Source organism: Oncorhynchus clarkii, chromosome 7 (genome assembly GCF_045791955.1).
Source record: "Oncorhynchus clarkii lewisi isolate Uvic-CL-2024 chromosome 7, UVic_Ocla_1.0, whole genome shotgun sequence".
NCBI classification, from domain to species: Eukaryota; Metazoa; Chordata; class Actinopteri; order Salmoniformes; family Salmonidae; genus Oncorhynchus; species Oncorhynchus clarkii.
In genome coordinates this window covers 12320598-12341768 of record NC_092153.1, presented here as the reverse complement: position 1 = coordinate 12341768, position 21171 = coordinate 12320598, and the positions used below count along the sequence as shown (strand labels likewise).

The 21171-nt window shown below is 48.8% G+C and overlaps 1 protein-coding gene across 2 annotated transcripts in view; it reads right to left on the bottom strand.

Annotated features, from left to right (window-relative positions):
* Positions 1-21171, bottom strand: part of LOC139412887 (fibroblast growth factor 14-like) — an 87629-nt gene that overhangs the window by 48385 nt on the left and 18073 nt on the right. The window contains exon 1 of one of the 2 annotated variants that reach the window (XM_071159710.1): positions 18676-18784. The exons of the other annotated variant lie outside the window; for it this stretch is intronic. Coding sequence (XP_071015811.1) covers positions 18676-18745 — 70 coding nt within the window. The 5' untranslated portion in view covers positions 18746-18784. Of the gene's footprint in view, positions 1-18675; positions 18785-21171 lie in introns of those variants that run through there. 2 annotated transcript variants of the gene reach the window in all.

Here is a 21171-nt window from a genome sequence, read left to right as displayed (position 1 = left end):
ATCCAGTCAGTTATTTCTCTGTAACATGGGGGCTGTCATTCACCATCCAGTCAGTAACCTCTCTGTAACATGGGGGGGCTGTCATTCACCATCCAGTCATTCACCATCCAGTCAGTAACCTCTCTGTAACATGGGGGGCTGTCATTCACCATCCAGTCAGTAACCTCTCTGTAACATGGGGGCTGTCATTCACCATCCAGTCAGTAACCTCTCTGTAACATGGGGGCTGTCATTCACCATCCAGTCATTCACCATCCAGTCAGTTATTTCTCTGTAACATGGGGGCTGTCATTCACCATCCAGTCAGTAACCTCTCTGTAACATGCGGGGCTGTCATTCATGTCATTCACCATCCAGTCAGTAACCTCTCTGTAACATGGGGGGCTGTCATTCACCATCCAGTCAGTAACCTCTCTGTAACATGGGGGCTGTCATTCACCATCCAGTCAGTAACCTCTCTGTAACATGGGGGCTGTCATTCACCATCAGGTCATTCACCATCCAGTCAGTAACCTCTCTGTAACATGGTGGCTGTCATTCACCATCCAGTCAGTAACCTCTCTGTAACATGGGGGCTGTCGTTCACCATCCAGTCATTCACCATCCAGTCAGTTATTTCTCTGTAACATGGGGGCTGTCATTCACCATCCTGTCAGTAACCTCTCTGTAACATGGGGGGCTGTCATTCACCATCCAGTCAGTAACCTCTCTGTAAAATGGGGGCTGTCATTCACCATCCTCTCTGTAACATGGGGGCTGTCATTCACCATCCAGTCAGTAACCTCTCTGTAACATGGGGGGCTGTCATTCACCATCAGGTCATTCACCATCCAGTCAGTAATCTCTCTGTAACATGGGGGGCTGTCATTCACCATCCAGTCAGTAACATTTATGTAACATGGGGGCTGTCATTCACCATCCAGTCAGTAACCTCTCTGTAACATGGTGGCTGTCATTCACCATCCAGTCATTCACCATCCAGTCAGTTATCTCTCTGTAACATGGGGGCTGTCATTCACCATCCAGTCAGTAACCTCTCTGTAACATGGGGGCTGTCATTCACCATTCAGTCAGTAACTCTCTGTAACATGGGGGGCTGTCATTCACCATCCAGTCAGTAACCTCTCTGTAACATGGGGGCTGTCATTCACCATCCAGTCAGTAACCTCTCTGTAACATGGGGGGCTGTCACTCACCATCCAGTCAGTAATCTCTCTGTAACATGGGGGCTGTCATTCACCATCCAGTCAATAACCTCTCTGTAACATGGGGGCTGTCGTTCACCATCCAGTCATTCACCATCCAGTCAGTAACCTCTCTGTAACATGGGGGGCTGTCGTTCACCATCCAGTCCGTAACCTCTCTGTAACATGGGGGGCTGTCATCCACCATCCAGTCAGTAACCTCTCTGTAACATGGGGGCTGTCATCCACCATCCAGTCAGTAACCTCTCTGTAACATGGGGGCTGTCGTTCACCATCCAGTCCGTAACCTCTCTGTAACATGGGGGGCTGTCATTCACCATCCAGTCAGTAACCTCTCTGTAACATGGGGGATGTCATTCACCATCCAGTCAGTAACCTCTCTGTAACATGGGGGGCTGTCATTCACCATCCAGTCATTCACCATCCAGTCAGTAACCTCTCTGTAACATGGGGGGCTGTCATCCACCATCCAGTCAGTAACCTCTCTGTAACATGGGGGCTGTCGTTCACCATCCAGTCCGTAACCTCTCTGTAACATGGGGGGCTGTCATTCACCATCCAGTCAGTAACCTCTCTGTAACATGGGGGGCTGTCATTCACCATCCAGTCATTACCATCCAGTCAGTAACCTCTCTGTAACATGGGGGGCTGTCATTCACCATCCAGTCAGTAACCTCTCTGTAACATGGGGGCTGTCATTCACCATCCAGTCAGTAACCTCTCTGTAACATGGGGGCTGTCATTCACCATCCAGTCAGTAACCTCTCTGTAACATGGGGGGCTGTCATTCACCATCCAGTCATTACCATCCAGTCAGTAACCTCTCTGTAACATGGGGGCTGTCATTCACCATCCAGTCAGCAACCTATCTGTAACATGGGGGGCTGTCATTCACCATCCTGTCATTCACCATCCAGTCAGTAACCTCTCTGTAACATGGGGGCTGTCGTTCACCATCCAGTCCGTAACCTCTCTGTAACATGGGGGGCTATCTTTCACCATCCAGTCAGTAACCTCTCTGTAACATGGGGGATGTCATTCACCATCCAGTCAGTAACCTCTCTGTAACATGGGGGCTGTCATTCACCATCCAGTCAGTAAACTCTCTGTAACATGGGGGCTGTCATTCACCATCCAGTCATTCACCATCCAGTCAGTAATCTCTCTGTAACATGGGGGGCTGTCATTCACCATCCAGTCAGTAACCTCTCTGTAACATGGGGGCTGTCATTCACCATCCAGTCAGTAACCTCTCTGTAAAATGGGGGCTGTCATTCACCATCCTCTCTGTAACATGGGGGCTGTCATTCACCATCAGGTCATTCACCATCCAGTCAGTAATCTCTCTGTAACATGGGGGGCTGTCATTCACCATCCAGTCAGTAACCTCTATGTAACATGGGGGCTGTCATTCACCATCCAGTCAGTAACCTCTCTGTAACATGGTGGCTGTCATTCACCATCCAGTCAGTAACCTCTCTGTAACATGGGGGCTGTCATTCACCATTCAGTCAGTAACTCTCTGTAACATGGGGGGCTGTCCTTCACCATCCAGTCAGTAATCTCTCTGTAACATGGGGGGGGCTGCAATTCACCATCCAGTCAGTAACCTCTCTGTAACATGGGGGCTGTCATTCACCATCCAGTCAGTAACCTCTCTGTAACATGGGGGCTGTCATTCACCATCCAGTCATTCACCATCCAGTCAGTTATTTCTCTGTAACATGGGGGCTGTCATTCACCATCCAGTCAGTAACCTCTCTGTAACATGGGGGGCTGTCATTCACCATCCAGTCATTCACCATCCAGTCAGTAACCTCTCTGTAACATGGGGGGCTGTCATTCACCATCCAGTCAGTAACCTCTCTGTAACATGGGGGCTGTCATTCACCATCCAGTCAGTAACCTCTCTGTAACATGGGGGCTGTCATTCACCATCCAGTCATTCACCATCCAGTCAGTTATTTCTCTGTAACATGGGGGCTGTCATTCACCATCCAGTCAGTAACCTCTCTGTAACATGCGGGGCTGTCATTCATGTCATTCACCATCCAGTCAGTAACCTCTCTGTAACATGGGGGGCTGTCATTCACCATCCAGTCAGTAACCTCTCTGTAACATGGGGGCTGTCATTCACCATCCAGTCAGTAAACTCTCTGTAACATGGGGGCTGTCATTCACCATCAGGTCATTCACCATCCAGTCAGTAACCTCTCTGTAACATGGTGGCTGTCATTCACCATCCAGTCAGTAACCTCTCTGTAACATGGGGGCTGTCGTTCACCATCCAGTCATTCACCATCCAGTCAGTTATTTCTCTGTAACATGGGGGCTGTCATTCACCATCCTGTCAGTAACCTCTCTGTAACATGGGGGGCTGTCATTCACCATCCAGTCAGTAACCTCTCTGTAAAATGGGGGCTGTCATTCACCATCCTCTCTGTAACATGGGGGCTGTCATTCACCATCCAGTCAGTAACCTCTCTGTAACATGTGGGCTGTCATTCACCATCAGGTCATTCACCATCCAGTCAGTAATCTCTCTGTAACATGGGGGGCTGTCATTCACCATCCAGTCAGTAACATTTATGTAACATGGGGGCTGTCATTCACCATCCAGTCAGTAACCTCTCTGTAACATGGTGGCTGTCAATCACCATCCAGTCATTCACCATCCAGTCAGTTATCTCTCTGTAACATGGGGGCTGTCATTCACCATCCAGTCAGTAAGCTCTCTGTAACATGGGGGCTGTCATTCACCATTCAGTCAGTAACTCTCTGTAACATGGGGGGCTGTCATTCACCATCCAGTCAGTAACCTCTCTGTAACATGGGGGCTGTCATTCACCATCCAGTCAGTAACCTCTCTGTAACATGGGGGGCTGTCACTCACCATCCAGTCAGTAATCTCTCTGTAACATGGGGGCTGTCATTCACCATCCAGTCAATAACCTCTCTGTAACATGGGGGCTGTCGTTCACCATCCAGTCATTCACCATCCAGTCAGTAACCTCTCTGTAACATGGGGGGCTGTCGTTCACCATCCAGTCCGTAACCTCTCTGTAACATGGGGGGCTGTCATCCACCATCCAGTCAGTAACCTCTCTGTAACATGGGGGCTGTCGTTCACCATCCAGTCCGTAACCTCTCTGTAACATGGGGGGCTGTCATTCACCATCCAGTCAGTAACCTCTCTGTAACATGGGGGATGTCATTCACCATCCAGTCAGTAACCTCTCTGTAACATGGGGGGGCTGTCATTCACCATCCAGTCATTCACCATCCAGTCAGTAACCTCTCTGTAACATGGGGGGCTGTCATCCACCATCCAGTCAGTAACCTCTCTGTAACATGGGGGCTGTCGTTCACCATCCAGTCCGTAACCTCTCTGTAACATGGGGGGCTGTCATTCACCATCCAGTCAGTAACCTCTCTGTAACATGGGGGGCTGTCATTCACCATCCAGTCATTACCATCCAGTCAGTAACCTCTCTGTAACATGGGGGGCTGTCATCCACCATCTAGTCAGTAACCTCTCTGTAACATGGGGGCTGTCGTTCACCATCCAGTCCGTTATCTCTCTGTAACATGGGGGGCTGTCATTCACCATCCAGTCAGTAACCTCTCTGTAACATGGGGGCGATCATTCACCATCCAGTCAGTATCCTCTCTGTAACATGGGGGGCTGTCATTCACCATCCAGTCAGTAACCTCTCTGTAACATGGGGGCTGTCATTCACCATCCAGTCAGTAACCTCTCTGTAACATGGGGGCTGTCATTCACCATCCAGTCATTCACCATCCAGTCAGTTATTTCTCTGTAACATGGGGCTGTCATTCACCATCCAGTCAGTAACCTCTCTGTAACATGGGGGCTGTCATTCACCATCCAGTCAGTAACCTCTCTGTAACATGGGGGCTGTCATTCACCATCCAGTCAATAACCTCTCTGTAACATGGGGGCTGTCATTCACCATCCAGTCATTCACCATCCAGTCAGTTATTTCTCTGTAACATGGGGCTGTCATTCACCATCCAGTCAGTAACCTCTCTGTAACATGGGGGCTGTCATTCACCATCCAGTCATTCACCATCCAGTCAGTAACCTCTCTGTAACATGGGGGGCTGTCATTCACCATCCAGTCAGTAACCTCTCTGTAACATGGGGGCTGTCATTCACCATCCAGTCAGTAACCTCTCTGTAACATGGGGGGCTGTCATTCACCATCCAGTCAGTAACCTCTCTGTAACATGGGGGGCTGTCATTCACCATCCAGTCAGTAACCTCTCTGTAACATGGGGCTGTCATTTACCATCCAGTCAGTAACCTCTATGTAACATGGGGGGCTGTCATTCACCATCCAGTCAGTAACCTCTCTGTAACATGGGGGGCTGTCATTCACCATCCAGTCAGTAACCTCTCTGTAACATGCGGGGCTGTCATTCACCATCCAGTCAGTAACCTCTCTGTAACATGGGGGCTGTCATTCACCATCCTGTCATTCACCATCCAGTCAGTAACCTCTCTGTAACATGGGGGCTGTCGTTCACCATCTAGTCTGTAACCTCTCTGTAACATGGGGGGCTATCTATCACCATCCAGTCAGTAACCTCTCTGTAACATGGGGGATGTCATTCACCATCCAGTCAGTAACCTCTCTGTAACATGGGGGGCTGTCATTCACCATCCAGTCAGTAACCTCTATGTAACATGGGGGCTGTCATTCACCATCCAGTCAGTAACCTCTCTGTAACATGGTGGCTGTCATTCACCATCCAGTCAGTAACCTCTCTGTAACATGGGGGCTGTCATTCACCATTCAATCAGTAACTCTCTGTAACATGGGGGGCTGTCATTCACCATCCAGTCAGTTATTTCTCTGTAACATGGGGCTGTCATTCACCATCCAGTCAGTAACCTCTCTGTAACATGGGGGCTGTCATTCACCATCCAGTCATTCACCATCCAGTCAGTAACCTCTCTGTAACATGGGGGGCTGTCATTCACCATCCAGTCAGTAACCTCTCTGTAACATGGGGGCTGTCATTCACCATCCAGTCAGTAACCTCTCTGTAACATGGGGGGCTGTCATTCACCATCCAGTCAGTAACCTCTCTGTAACATGGGGGGCTGTCATTCACCATCCAGTCAGTAACCTCTCTGTAACATGGGGGCTGTCGTTCACCATCCAGTCCGTAACCTCTCTGTAACATGGGGGCTGTCATTCACCATCCAGTCAGTAACCTCTCTGTAACATGGGGCTGTCATTTACCATCCAGTCAGTAACCTCTATGTAACATGGGGGGCTGTCATTCACCATCCAGTCAGTAACCTCTCTGTAACATGGGGGGCTGTCATTCACCATCCAGTCAGTAACCTCTCTGTAACATGCGGGGCTGTCATTCACCATCCAGTCAGTAACCTCTCTGTAACATGGGGGCTGTCATTCACCATCCTGTCATTCACCATCCAGTCAGTAACCTCTCTGTAACATGGGGGCTGTCGTTCACCATCTAGTCTGTAACCTCTCTGTAACATGGGGGGCTATCTATCACCATCCAGTCAGTAACCTCTCTGTAACATGGGGGATGTCATTCACCATCCAGTCAGTAACCTCTCTGTAACATGGGGGGCTGTCATTCACCATCCAGTCAGTAACCTCTATGTAACATGGGGGCTGTCATTCACCATCCAGTCAGTAACCTCTCTGTAACATGGTGGCTGTCATTCACCATCCAGTCAGTAACCTCTCTGTAACATGGGGGCTGTCATTCACCATTCAATCAGTAACTCTCTGTAACATGGGGGGCTGTCATTCACCATCCAGTCAGTAATCTCTCTGTAACATGGGGGGGCTGCAATTCACCATCCAGTCAGTAACCTCTCTGTAACATGGGGGCTATCATTCACCATCCAGTCAGTAACCTCTCTGTAACATGGGGGGCTGTCATTCACCATCCAGTCATTCACCATCCAGTCAGTTATTTCTCTGTAACATGGGGGCTGTCATTCACCATCCAGTCAGTAACCTCTCTGTAACATGGGGGGCTGTCATTCACCATCCAGTCATTCACCATCCAGTCAGTAACCTCTCTGTAACATGGGGGCTGTCGTTCACCATCCAGTCCGTAACCTCTCTGTAACATGGGGGGCTGTCATCCACCATCCAGTCAGTAACCTCTCTGTAACATGGGGGCTGTCGTTCACCATCCAGTCCGTAACCTCTCTGTAACATGGGGGGCTGTCATTCACCATCCAGTCAGTAACCTCTCTGTAACATGGGGGATGTCATTCACCATCCAGTCAGTAACCTCTCTGTAACATGGGGGGCTGTCATTCACCATCCAGTCATTCACCATCCAGTCAGTAACCTCTCTGTAACATGGGGGGCTGTCATCCACCATCCAGTCAGTAACCTCTCTGTAACATGGGGGCTGTCGTTCACCATCCAGTCCGTAACCTCTCTGTAACATGGGGGGCTGTCATTCACCATCCAGTCAGTAACCTCTCTGTAACATGGGGGGCTGTCATTCACCATCCAGTCATTACCATCCAGTCAGTAACCTCTCTGTAACATGGGGGCTGTCATTCACCATCCAGTCAGTAACCTCTCTGTAACATGGGGGGCTGTCATCCACCATCTAGTCAGTAACCTCTCTGTAACATGGGGGCTGTCGTTCACCATCCAGTCCGTTATCTCTCTGTAACATGGGGGGCTGTCATTCACCATCCAGTCAGTAACCTCTCTGTAACATGGGGGCGATCATTCACCATCCAGTCAGTATCCTCTCTGTAACATGGGGGGCTGTCATTCACCATCCAGTCAGTAACCTCTCTGTAACATGGGGGCTGTCATTCACCATCCAGTCAGTAACCTCTCTGTAACATGGGGGCTGTCATTCACCATCCAGTCATTCACCATCCAGTCAGTTATTTCTCTGTAACATGGGGCTGTCATTCACCATCCAGTCAGTAACCTCTCTGTAACATGGGGGCTGTCATTCACCATCCAGTCATTCACCATCCAGTCAGTAACCTCTCTGTAACATGGGGGGCTGTCATTCACCATCCAGTCAGTAACCTCTCTGTAACATGGGGGCTGTCATTCACCATCCAGTCAGTAACCTCTCTGTAACATGGGGGGCTGTCATTCACCATCCAGTCAGTAACCTCTCTGTAACATGGGGGGCTGTCATTCCCCATCCAGTCAGTAACCTCTCTGTAACATGGGGGCTGTCGTTCACCATCCAGTCCGTAACCTCTCTGTAACATGGGGGCTGTCATTCACCATCCAGTCAGTAACCTCTCTGTAACATGGGGCTGTCATTTACCATCCAGTCAGTAACCTCTATGTAACATGGGGGGCTGTCATTCACCATCCAGTCAGTAACCTCTCTGTAACATGGGGGGCTGTCATTCACCATCCAGTCAGTAACCTCTCTGTAACATGCGGGGCTGTCATTCACCATCCAGTCAGTAACCTCTCTGTAACATGGGGGCTGTCATTCACCATCCTGTCATTCACCATCCAGTCAGTAACCTCTCTGTAACATGGGGGCTGTCGTTCACCATCTAGTCCGTAACCTCTCTGTAACATGGGGGGCTATCTATCACCATCCAGTCAGTAACCTCTCTGTAACATGGGGGATGTCATTCACCATCCAGTCAGTAACCTCTCTGTAACATGGGGGGCTGTCATTCACCATCCAGTCAGTAACCTCTATGTAACATGGGGGCTGTCATTCACCATCCAGTCAGTAACCTCTCTGTAACATGGTGGCTGTCATTTACCATCCAGTCAGTAACCTCTCTGTAACATGGGGGCTGTCATTCACCATTCAATCAGTAACTCTCTGTAACATGGGGGGCTGTCATTCACCATCCAGTCAGTAATCTCTCTGTAACATGGGGGGGCTGCAATTCACCATCCAGTCAGTAACCTCTCTGTAACATGGGGGCTATCATTCACCATCCAGTCAGTAACCTCTCTGTAACATGGGGGGCTGTCATTCACCATCCAGTCATTCACCATCCAGTCAGTTATTTCTCTGTAACATGGGGGCTGTCATTCACCATCCAGTCAGTAACATCTCTGTAACATGGGGGGCTGTCATTCACCATCCAGTCATTCACCATCCAGTCAGTAACCTCTCTGTAACATGGGGGCTGTCGTTCACCATCCAGTCCGTAACCTCTCTGTAACATGGGGGGCTATCTATCACCATCCAGTCAGTAACCTCTCTGTAACATGTGGGATGTCATTCACCATCCAGTCAGTAACCTCTCTGTAAAATGGGGGCTGTAATTCACCATCCAGTCAGTTATCTATCTGTAACATGGGGGGCTGTCATTCACCATCCAGTCAGTAACCTCTCTGTAACATGGGGGCTGTCATTCACCATCCAGTCAGTAACCTCTCTGTAACATGGGGGGCTATCTATCACCATCCAGTCAGTAACCTCTCTGTAACATGGGGGATGTCATTCACCATCCAGTCAGTAACCCTTCTGTAAAATGGGGGCTGTAATTCACCATCCAGTCAGTTATCTATCTGTAACATGGGGGGCTGTCATTCACCATCCAGTCAGTAACCTCTCTGTAAAATAGGGGCTGTCATTCACCATCCTCTCTGTAACATGGGGGCTGTCATTCACCATCCAGTCAGTAACCTCTCTGTAACATGGGGGCTGTCATTCACCATCAGGTCATTCACCATCCAGTCAGTAATCTCTCTGTAACATGGGGGGCTGTCATTCACCATCCAGTCAGTAACCTCTATGTAACATGGGGGCTGTCATTCACCATCCAGTCAGTAACCTCTCTGCAACATGGTGGCTGTCATTCACCATCCAGTCATTCACCATCCAGTCAGTTATCTCTCTGTAACATGGGGGCTGTCATTCACCATCCAGTCAGTAACCTCTCTGTAACATGGGGGCTGTCATTCACCATTTAGTCAGTAACTCTCTGTAACATGGGGGGGCTGCCATTCACCATCCAGTCAGTAACCTCTCTGTAACATGGGGGCTGTCATTCACCATCCAGTCAGTAACCTCTCTGTAACATGGGGGCTGTCATTCACCATCCAGTCATTCACCATCCAGTCAGTTATTTCTCTGTAACATGGGGGCTGTCATTCACCATCCTGTCAGTAACCTCTCTGTAACATGGGGGGCTGTCATTCACCATCCAGTCAGTAACCTCTCTGTAAAATGGGGGCTGTCATTCACCATCCTCTCTGTAACATGGGGGCTGTCATTCACCATCCAGTCAGTAACCTCTCTGTAACATGGGGGCTGTCATTCACCATCCAGTCATTCACCATCCAGTCAGTAATCTCTCTGTAACATGGGGGGCTGTCATTCACCATCCAGTCAGTAACCTCTCTGTAACATGGGGCTGTCAATCACCATCCAGTCAGTTATCTCTCTGTAACATGGGGGGCTGTCATTCACCATCCAGTCATTCACCATCCAGTCAGTTATCTCTCTGTAACATGGGGGCTGTCATTCACCATCCAGTCAGTAACCTCTCTGTAACATGGGGGCTGTCATTCACCATTCAGTCAGTAACTCTCTGTAACATGCGGGGCTGTCATTCACCATCCAGTCAGTAACCTCTCTGTAACATGGGGGATGTCATTCACCATCCAGTCAGTAACCTCTCTGTAACATGGGGGGCTGTCATTCACCATCCAGTCATTCACCATCCAGTCAGTAACCTCTCTGTAACATGGGGGGCTGTCATCCACCATCCAGTCAGTAACCTCTCTGTAACATGGGGGCTGTCGTTCACCATCCAGTCCGTAACCTCTCTGTAACATGGGGGGCTGTCATCCACCATCCAGTCAGTAACCTCTCTGTAACATGGGGGCTGTCGTTCACCATCCAGTCCGTAACCTCTCTGTAACATGGGGGGCTGTCATTCACCATCCAGTCAGTAACCTCTCTGTAACATGGGGGATGTCATTCACCATCCAGTAAGTAACCTCTCTGTAACAAAGGGGTGGCTGTCATTCACCATCCAGTCATTCACCATCAAGTCAGTAACATTCAGTAACCTCTCTGTAACATGGGGGGCTGTCATCCACCATCCAGTCATTCACCATCAAGTCAGTAACATTCAGTAACCTCTCTGTAACATGGGGGGCTGTCATCCACCATCCAGTAACCTCTCTGTAACATGGGGGCTGTCGTTCACCATCCAGTCCGTAACCTCTCTGTAACATGGGGGGCTGTCATTCACCATCCAGTCAGTAACCTCTCTGTAACATGGGGGCTGTCGTTCACCATCCAGTCCGTAACCTCTCTGTAACATGGGGGGCTGTCATCCACCATCCAGTCAGTAACCTCTCTGTAACATGGGGGCTGTCGTTCACCATCCAGTCCGTAACCTCTCTGTAACATGGGGGGCTGTCATTCACCATCCAGTCAGTAACCTCTCTGTAACATGGGGGCGATCATTCACCATCCAGTCAGTATCCTCTCTGTAACATGGGGGGCTGTCATTCACCATCCAGTCAGTAACCTCTCTGTAACATGGGGGCTGTCATTAACCATCCAGTCAGTAACCTCTCTGTAACATGGGGGCTGTCATTCACCATCCAGTCAGTAACCTCTCTGTAACATGGGGGCTGTCATTCACCACCCAGTCATTCACCATCCAGTCAGTTATTTCTCTGTAACATGGGGGCTGTCATTCACCATCCAGTCATTCACCATCCAGTCAGTTATTTCTCTGTAACATGGGGGCTGTCATTCACCATCCAGTCAGTAACCTCTCTGTAACATGGGGGCTGTCATTCACCACCCAGTCATTCACCATCCAGTCAGTAACCTCTCTGTAACATGGGGGGCTGTCATTCACCATCCAGTCAGTAACCTCTCTGAAACATGGGGGGCTGTCATTCACCATCCAGTCAGTAATCTCTCTGTAACATGGGGGCTGTCATTCACCATCCAGTCAGTAACCTCTCTGTAACATGGGGGCTGTCATTCACCATCCTCTCTGTAACATGGGGGCTGTCATTCACCATCCAGTCAATAACCTCTCTGTAACATGGGGGGATGTCATCCACCATCCAGTCAGTAACCTCTCTGTAACATGGGGGCTGTCGTTCACCATCCAGTCCGTAACCTCTCTGTAACATGGGGGGCTGTCATTCACCATCCAGTCAGTAACCTCTCTGTAACATGGGGGCTGTCATTTACCATCCAGTCAGTAACCTCTATGTAACATGGGGGGCTGTCATTCACCATCCAGTCAGTAACCTCTCTGTAACATGGGGGGCTGTCATTCACCATCCAGTCAGTAACCTCTCTGTAACATGCGGGGCTGTCATTCACCATCCAGTCAGTAACCTCTCTGTAACATGGGGGCTGTCATTCACCATCCTGTCATTCACCATCCAGTCAGTAACCTCTCTGTAACATGGGGGCTGTCGTTCACCATCCAGTCCGTAACCTCTCTGTAACATGGGGGGCTATCTATCACCATCCAGTCAGTAACCTCTCTGTAACATGTGTGATGTCATTCACCATCCAGTCAGTAACCTCTCTGTAACATGGGGGCAGTCATTCACCATCCAGTCAGTTATCTATCTGTTACATGGGGGGCTGTCATTCACCATCCAGTCAGTAACCTCTCTGTAAAATAGGGGCTGTCATTCATCATCCTCTCTGTAACATGGGGGCTGTCATTCACCATCCAGTCAGTAACCTCTCTGTAACATGGGGGCTGTCATTCACCAGCAGGTCATTCACCATCCAGTCAGTAATCTCTCTGTAACATGGGGGGCTGTCATTCACCATCCAGTCAGTAACCTCTATGTAACATGGGGGCTGTCATTCACCATCCAGTCAGTAACCTCTCTGTAACATGGTGGCTGTCATTCACCATCCAGTCATTCACCATCCAGTCAGTTATCTCTCTGTAACATGGGGGCTGTCATTCACCATCCAGTCAGTAACCTCTCTGTAACATGGGGGCTGTCATTCACCATTCAGTCAGTAACTCTCTGTAACATGGGGGGCTGTCATTCACCATCCAGTCAGTAACCTCTCTGTAACATGGGGGCTGTCATTCACCATCCAGTCAGTAACCTCTCTGTACCATGGGGTGCTGTCACTCACCACCCAGTCAGTAATCTCTCTGTAACATGGGGGCTGTCATTCACCATCCAGTCAGTAACCTCTCTGTAACATGGGGGATGTCATTCACCATCCAGTCAGTAACCTCTCTGTAACATGGGGGCTGTCATTCACCATCCAGTCATTCACCATCCAGTCATTAACCTCTCTGTAACATGGGGGGCTGTCATCCACCATCCAGTCAGTAACCTCTCTGTAACATGGGGGCTGTCGTTCACCATCCAGTCCGTAACCTCTCTGTAACATGGGGGGCTGTCATTCACCATCCAGTCAGTAACCTCTCTGTAACATGGGGGATGTCATTCACCATCCAGTCAGTAACCTCTCTGTAACATGGGGGGCTGTCATTCACCATCCAGTCATTCACCATCCAGTCAGTAACCTCTCTGTAACATGGGGGGCTGTCATCCACCATCCAGCCAGTAACCTCTCTTTAACATGGGGGCTGTCGTTCACCATCCAGTCCGTAACCTCTCTGTAACATGGGGGGCTGTCATTCACCATCCAGTCAGTAACCTCTCTGTAACATGGGGGGCTGTCATCCATCATCCAGTCAGTAACCTCTCTGTAACATGGGGGCTGTCGTTCACCATCCAGTCCGTAACCTCTCTGTAACATGGGGGGCTGTCATTCACCATCCAGTCAGTAACCTCTCTGTAACATGGGGGCGATCATTCACCATCCAGTCAGTATCCTCTCTGTAACATGGGGGGCTGTCATTCACCATCCAGTCAGGAACCTCTCTGTAACATGGGGGCTGTCATTCACCATCCAGTCAGTAACCTCTCTGTAACATGGGGGCTGTCATTCACCATCCAGTCATTCACCATCCAGTCAGTTATTTCTCTGTAACATGGGGGCTGTCATTCACCATCCAGTCAGTAACCTCTCTGTAACATGGGGGCTGTCATTCACCATCCAGTCATTCACCATCCAGTCAGTAACCTCTCTGTAACATGGGGGGCTGTCATTCACCATCCAGTCAGTAACCTCTCTGTAACATGGGGGCTGTCTTTCACCATCCAGTCAGTAACCTCTCTGTAACATGGGGGGGCTGTCATTCACCATCCAGTCAGTAATCTCTCTGTAACATGGGGGCTGTCATTCACCATCCAGTCAGTAACCTCTCTGTAACATGGGGGCTGTCATTCACCATCCAGTCAGTAACCTCTCTGTAACATGGGGGCTGTCATTCACCATCCAGTCAGTAACCTCTCTGTAACATGTGGGCTGTCATTCACCATCCAGTCAGTAACCTCTCTGTAACATGGGGGCTGTCATTCACCATCCAGTCATTCACCATCCAGTCAGTAATCTCTCTGTAACATGGGAGGCTGTCATTCACCATCCAGTCAGTAACCTCTCTGTAACATGGGGGCTGTCATTCACCATCCAGTCAGTAACCTCTCTGTAACATGGGGCTGTCATTCACCATCCAGTCAGTTATCTCTCTGTAACATGGGGGGATGTCATTCACCATCCAGTCAGTAACCTCTCTCTGTAACATGGTGGCTGTCATTCACCATCCAGTCAGTAATGTATCTGTAACATGGGGGCTGTCATTCACCATCCAGTCAGTAACCTCTCTGTAACATGGTGGTTGTCATTCACCATCCAGTCATTCACCATCCAGTCAGTAACCTCTCTGTAACATGGGGGGCTGTCATTCACCATCCAGTCAGTAACCTCTCTGTAACATGGGGGCTGTCATTCACCATCCAGTCAGTAACCTCTCTATAACATGGGGGCTGTCATTCACCATTCAGTCAGTAACTCTCTGTAACATGGGGGGCTGTCATTCACCATCCAGTCAGTAACCTCTCTGTAACATGGGGGGGCTGCCATTCACCTTCCAGTCAGTAACCTCTCTGTAACATGGGGGCTGTCATTCACCATCCAGTCAGTAACCTCTCTGTAACATGGGGGGCTGTCATTCACCATCCAGTCAGTAATCTATCTGTAACATGGGGGCTGTCATTCCCCATCCAGTCAGTAACCTCTCTGTAACATGGGGGGCTGTCATTCACCATCCAGTCAGTAACCTCTCTGTAACATGGGGGCTGTCATTCACCATCCAGTCATTCACCATCCAGTCAGTAACCTCTCTGTAACATGCGGGGCTGTCATTCACCATCCAGTCAGTAACCTCTCTGTAACATGGGGGCTGTCATTCACCATCCAGTCAGTAACCTCTCTGTAACATGGGGGCTGTCATTCACCATCCAGTCAGTAACCTCTCAGTAACATGGGGGCTGTCATTCACCATCCAGTCATTCACCATCCAGTCAGTAACCTCTCTGTAACATGGGGGCTGTCATTCACCATCCAGTCAGTAACCTCTCTGTAACATGGGGGCTGTCATTCACCATCCAGTCAGTAACCTCTCAGTAACACGGGGCTGTCATTCACCATCCAGTCATTCACCATCCAGTCAGTAACCTCTCTGTAACATGGGGGGCTGTCATTCAACATCCAGTCAGTAATCTCTCTGTAACATGGGGGCTGTCATTCACCATCCAGTCAGTCAACTCTCTGTAACATGGGGGCTGTCATTCACCATCCAGTCAGTAACCTCTCAGTAACATGTGGGCTGTCATTCACCATCCAGTCATTCACCATCCAGTCAGTAACCTCTCTGTAACATGGGGGCTGTCATTCACCATCCAGTCAGTAACCTCTCTGTAACATGGGGGCTGTCATTCACCATCCAGTCAGTCAACTCTCTGTAACATGGGGGGCTGTCATTCACCATCCAGTCAGTCACTGATTACGTCTATGTTCCATTCATGTTTAATTGATGACGTCTGCCAACCAATCAAGTTACAGTGATTGCACTTGTGGTCTAATGACTATTCAGTGATGATGTAGTAAGACCTTGCAAATAAATGGGCCTAAATAAAACCTCATCTTCTTTCTCCCTCTCTCTCCTCCACCTCTCAACCTCTCCTTCCATGTCTATTTCTCTCCTCCTCTCTCTCCTCCACCTCTCAACCTCTCCTTCCATGTCTACTTCTCTCCTCCTCTCTCTCCTCCACCTCTCAACCTCTCATTCCATGTATATTTCCTCTCTTCCTCTCTCTCCTCCACCTCTCAACCTCTCCTTCCGTGTCTATTTCTCTCCTCCTCTCTCTCCTCCACCTCTCAACCTCTCCTTCCATGTCTATTTCCTCTCCTCTCTCTCCTCCACCTCTCAACCTCTCCTTCCATGTCTATTTCCTCTCCTCCTCTCTCTCCTCCACCTCTCAACCTCTCCTTCCATGTCTTTCCTCTCCTCCTCTCTCTCCTCCTGTCTTTGTCTGTCTGTCTGGAGGTGAGTTAGAGGTCCTGTTGAGGGTCGATGGGGGTTTGGCTCCTAAAGGCCCACACTCTGCGGCTTCAGGGAATCAAGTTCTCCTGAGTGATGGCTTTGGGGACCTGTGTGTGTGTCTGTGTGTGTATGTGTGTGTGTGTGTGTGTGTGTGTGTGTGTGTGTGTGTGTGTGTGTGTGTGTGTGTGTGTGTGTGTGTGTGTGTGTGTGTGTGTGTGTGTTTGTGGCTCAGATACTCCTGAGTTCTGTCTTTTGGGGGCCAGAGTGGCCCCGTAATCCAATAATCTGATTAATAATCTGTTGACATTTAAGGAGGAGAAGGACTAGAGATGGTATGAAAGGGACCTTGGCTGTCAGCGATTGGGTGCAGAGATGTAGCGGAGTCAGGCACAGGACACAGGTTTAAGCAACACAACGGAGTTTACTCAAAAAAGTCAAGCAAGAGTCCAAATAGGAAAATACATACACACTACCACCTACAACAACCACTAAGACACCAACAATCACAGACAGAACAGAAATGTATGCCAGAGGGATAAATAAGGAACATGATATGGGAATTGAAACAAGGTGTGTGTAATACAGACAAAACAAAACGAAACTGAAACATGGATCGGTGGTGACTAGAAAGCCGGTGACATCGACCGTCGAACAAGGAAGTCGGCGGAAGTCGTAGTGTCTTAGAGTCGGATGGCTGATTTAGGATCAGTTTTGCCTTGTAGATCACTATGAATAAGATTACATATACAGAGGGGATCTGACCTGAGATCAGCACTCATACTCTGAGATGCTTGATACATATGAATCCTGAGGTGTTCAGGGCTGACAAGTATACAGCTGTAAATATCCTGCATTTATTATTAGTATACAGGTCAGTCAACACTAGAGAGGTTTCCATGGCAGGCACAATACTAGGTGCTGACAACCTTGGAAAATATGCTCGTACACACACACACACACACACACACACACACACACACACACACACACACACACACACACACACACACACACACACACACACACACACACACACACACACACACAGCTTGTCACCCTCTGAATATTTCCTATCTTCTCTCTCAAACTGCTCCGATTATAGATGGAAAGGTCTGGAAAATAATTGCTGGAACGTTTCAGGGAGGTCTCTTTTTCAGGGGCGCCACACACACACACACACACACACACACACACACACACACACACACACACACACACACACACACACACACACACACACACACACACACACACACACAGCACTCTTCAAACAGTCCTCAGACAGAGACTTGAGTCTGACGCCTACTTATCAACACCTTTACAAACTTCAGGGGTCAGGTCACACTATGTGTGCGTGTGTGTGTGTGCGCGAATATGGAGTTTAAGGGGGACAGAAAGAAAATCAAATGCTTCCAATTTAGGCAGCAATCACAGATAGAATCTAACAAGACATCACAATAGGGAGAGACCGATCTGCATGGACAGAATTTACTGTAACATGATGACATCACAACAAGGCCCGTGGGAATTTGACATGATGACTTCACAATAGGGCCAGACAAAATCTACAATGATAGCATTTGTTATAATGAAATCCCTGTAGGGCCACACTGAATATGGCATGAGGACATCACAATAGGGCCAGACAGAATATTTTACAACTTTATAAAAAAACTAATACCAAAGATGACTAGCTACAGGTTGACAGATTGAACAAGCAGACAATTCAGGCATCAACTGCTTGCTGGTTTGATTCTCAATTTCCTCCAGTGCAATAGTATTCTGAAACATCCAATAGGCTTCATCTGTGACCCAACAGGAACCCAGTGACTTACCAGAGTGTCCTGACCAGACAACCACGGTAACATCCCGTGACCCGCCTTTCCTCTCTTTCCTTTTCACTCTGTCTCTCTCCCTTTCCCTCTATCCCTTTCCCTCTCTGCCTCTCCCTCACTCCCTCACTCCTTATCCCTCTCCCTCTCTCTTTTTCAAACTATCTAACCCATTCCTTACCTGGTGTGAGTTTCCCCAATGCAGTACGTATCCTCCTCTCTGTTATCCGCAGCAATGTCTCTAAATCCATGAGCAACACAAACACCCTCCATGGACCCCCGGTTATATCTCTCCACTCCCCCTTCCCTATATCACACCCAGGGCTAGGAATATCTCTGTTGTGTCATACAGTCATCAGGACCTCATAAGAAACACTGAGAGAGAGAGAAAGAGAGAGAGAGAGAGAGAGAGAGAGAGAGAGAGAGAGAGAGAGAGAGAGAGAAAGAGAGAGAGAGAGAGAGAGAGAGAGAGAGAGAGAGAGAGAGAGAGAGAGAGAGAGCGAGAGAGAGAGAGAGAGAGAGAGAGAGAGAGAATGGCCACCAGGAATGTTGTTGACTGGGGTCCTTATAAGTCTGTCTACTGGCTCCACTTCTGATGCTGTTGAAGCTTAGCAGAGATATCTGCACTGGTATCTGTCCTCACTTCCACACTCACTATGACAACATATAGAATCAAATCAAATCAAATTTTATTTGTCACATACACATGGTTAGCAGATGTTAATGCGAGTGTAGCGAAATGCTTGTGCTTCTAGTTCCGACAATGCAGTAATAACCAACAAGTAATCTAACTAACAATTCCAAAACTACTGTCTTATACACAGTGTAAGGGGATAAAGAATATGTACATAAGGATATATGAATGAGTGATGGTACAGAGCAGCATAGGCAGGATACAGTAGATGGTATCGAGTACAGTATATACATGAGGTGAGTATGTAAACAAAGTGGCATAGTTAAAGTGGCTAGTGATACATGTATTACATAAGGATGCATGATATAGAGTACAGTATATACGTATGCCTATGGGATGAATAATGTAGGATAAGTAACATTATATAAGGTAGCATTGTTTAAAGTGGCTAGTGATATATTTACATCATTTCCCATCAATTCCCATTATTAAAGTGGCTGGAGTTGAGTCAGTGTTAGTGTCAGTGTGTTGGCAGCAGCCACTAAATGTTAGTGGTGGCTGTTTAACAGTCTGATGGCCTTGAGATCGAAGCTGTTTTTCAGTCTCTCGGTCCCAGCTTTGATGCACCTGTACTGACCTCGCCTTCTGGATGATAGCGGGGTGAACAGGCAGTGGCTCGGGTGGTTGATGTCCTTGATGATCTTTATGGCCTTCCTGTAACATCGGGTGGTGTAGGTGTCCTGGAGGGCAGGTAGTTTGCCCCCGGTGATGCGTCGTGCAGACCTCACTACCCTCTGGAGAGCCTTACGGTTGTGGGCGGAGCAGTTGCCGTACCAGGCGGTGATACAGCCCGCCAGGATGCTCTCGATTGTGCATCTGTAGAAGTTTGTGAGTGCTTTTGGTGACAAACCTAATTTCTTCAGCTTCCTGAGGTTGAAGAGGCGCTGCTGCGCCTTCTTCACGATGCTGTCTGTGTGAGTGGACCAATTCAGTTTGTCTGTGATGTGTATGCCGAGGAACTTAAAACTTGCTACCCTCTCCACTACTGTTCCATCGATGTGGATAGGGGGGTGTTCCCTCTGCTGTTTCCTGAAGTCCACAATCATCTCCTTAGTTTTGTTGACGTTGAGTGTGAGGTTATTTTCCTGACACCACACTCCGAGTGCCCTCACCTCCTCCCTGTAGGCCGTCTCGTCGTTGTTGGTAATCAAGCCTACCACTGTTGTGTCGTCCGCAAACTTGATGATTTAGTTGGAGGCGTGCGTGGCCACGCAGTCGTGGGTGAACAGGGAGTACAGGAGAGGGCTCAGGACGCACCCTTGTGGGGCCCCAGTGTTGAGGATCAGCAGGGTGGAGATGTTGTTGCCTACCCTCACCACCTGGGGGCGGCCCGTCAGGAAGTCCAGTACCCAGTTGCACAGGGCGGGGTCGAGACCCAGGGTCTCGAGCTTGATGACGAGCTTGGAGGGTACTATGGTGTTGAATGCCGAGCTGTAGTCGATGAACAGCATTCTCACATAGGTATTCCTCTTGTCCAGATGGGTTAGGGCAGTGTGCAGTGTGGTTGAGTTGACTTCCGGCGCCGACAGAGATGGCCGCCTCGCTTCGCGTTCCTAGACCCGAAGGGAAACCTCTAAACCCTTACCACGACCATGAGTTTGTGTTTCAGTGAGGAGCAAGCGAAGACATGGGGGAATCATAAGCAGCTTTCAGATACTGGATAATGTATTAGAGAACAAACTAAACATGAAAACAGAAGTAGAGAAAACATAGATGTACATCAGTGTAGAGTGGCTGTTTAAAGCTATGTGTCTGCAGACAACAGTGTTTGTAGGTTTAAGTGAGAAGAGATCAGGAGAAAGGTTGTATTTAGTGTAGAGTTAGTAATTCGGACTCAAGATGATAAGCTAATGAGAGCACACAAACATGGTATGCACACACACACACACCAGATCACTTGTGATACAAGTCAGTAAACTAACGTTTACCCTAACCCTAACTCCTAACCCTAAACCTAACGTTTACCCTAACCCTAACTCCCAA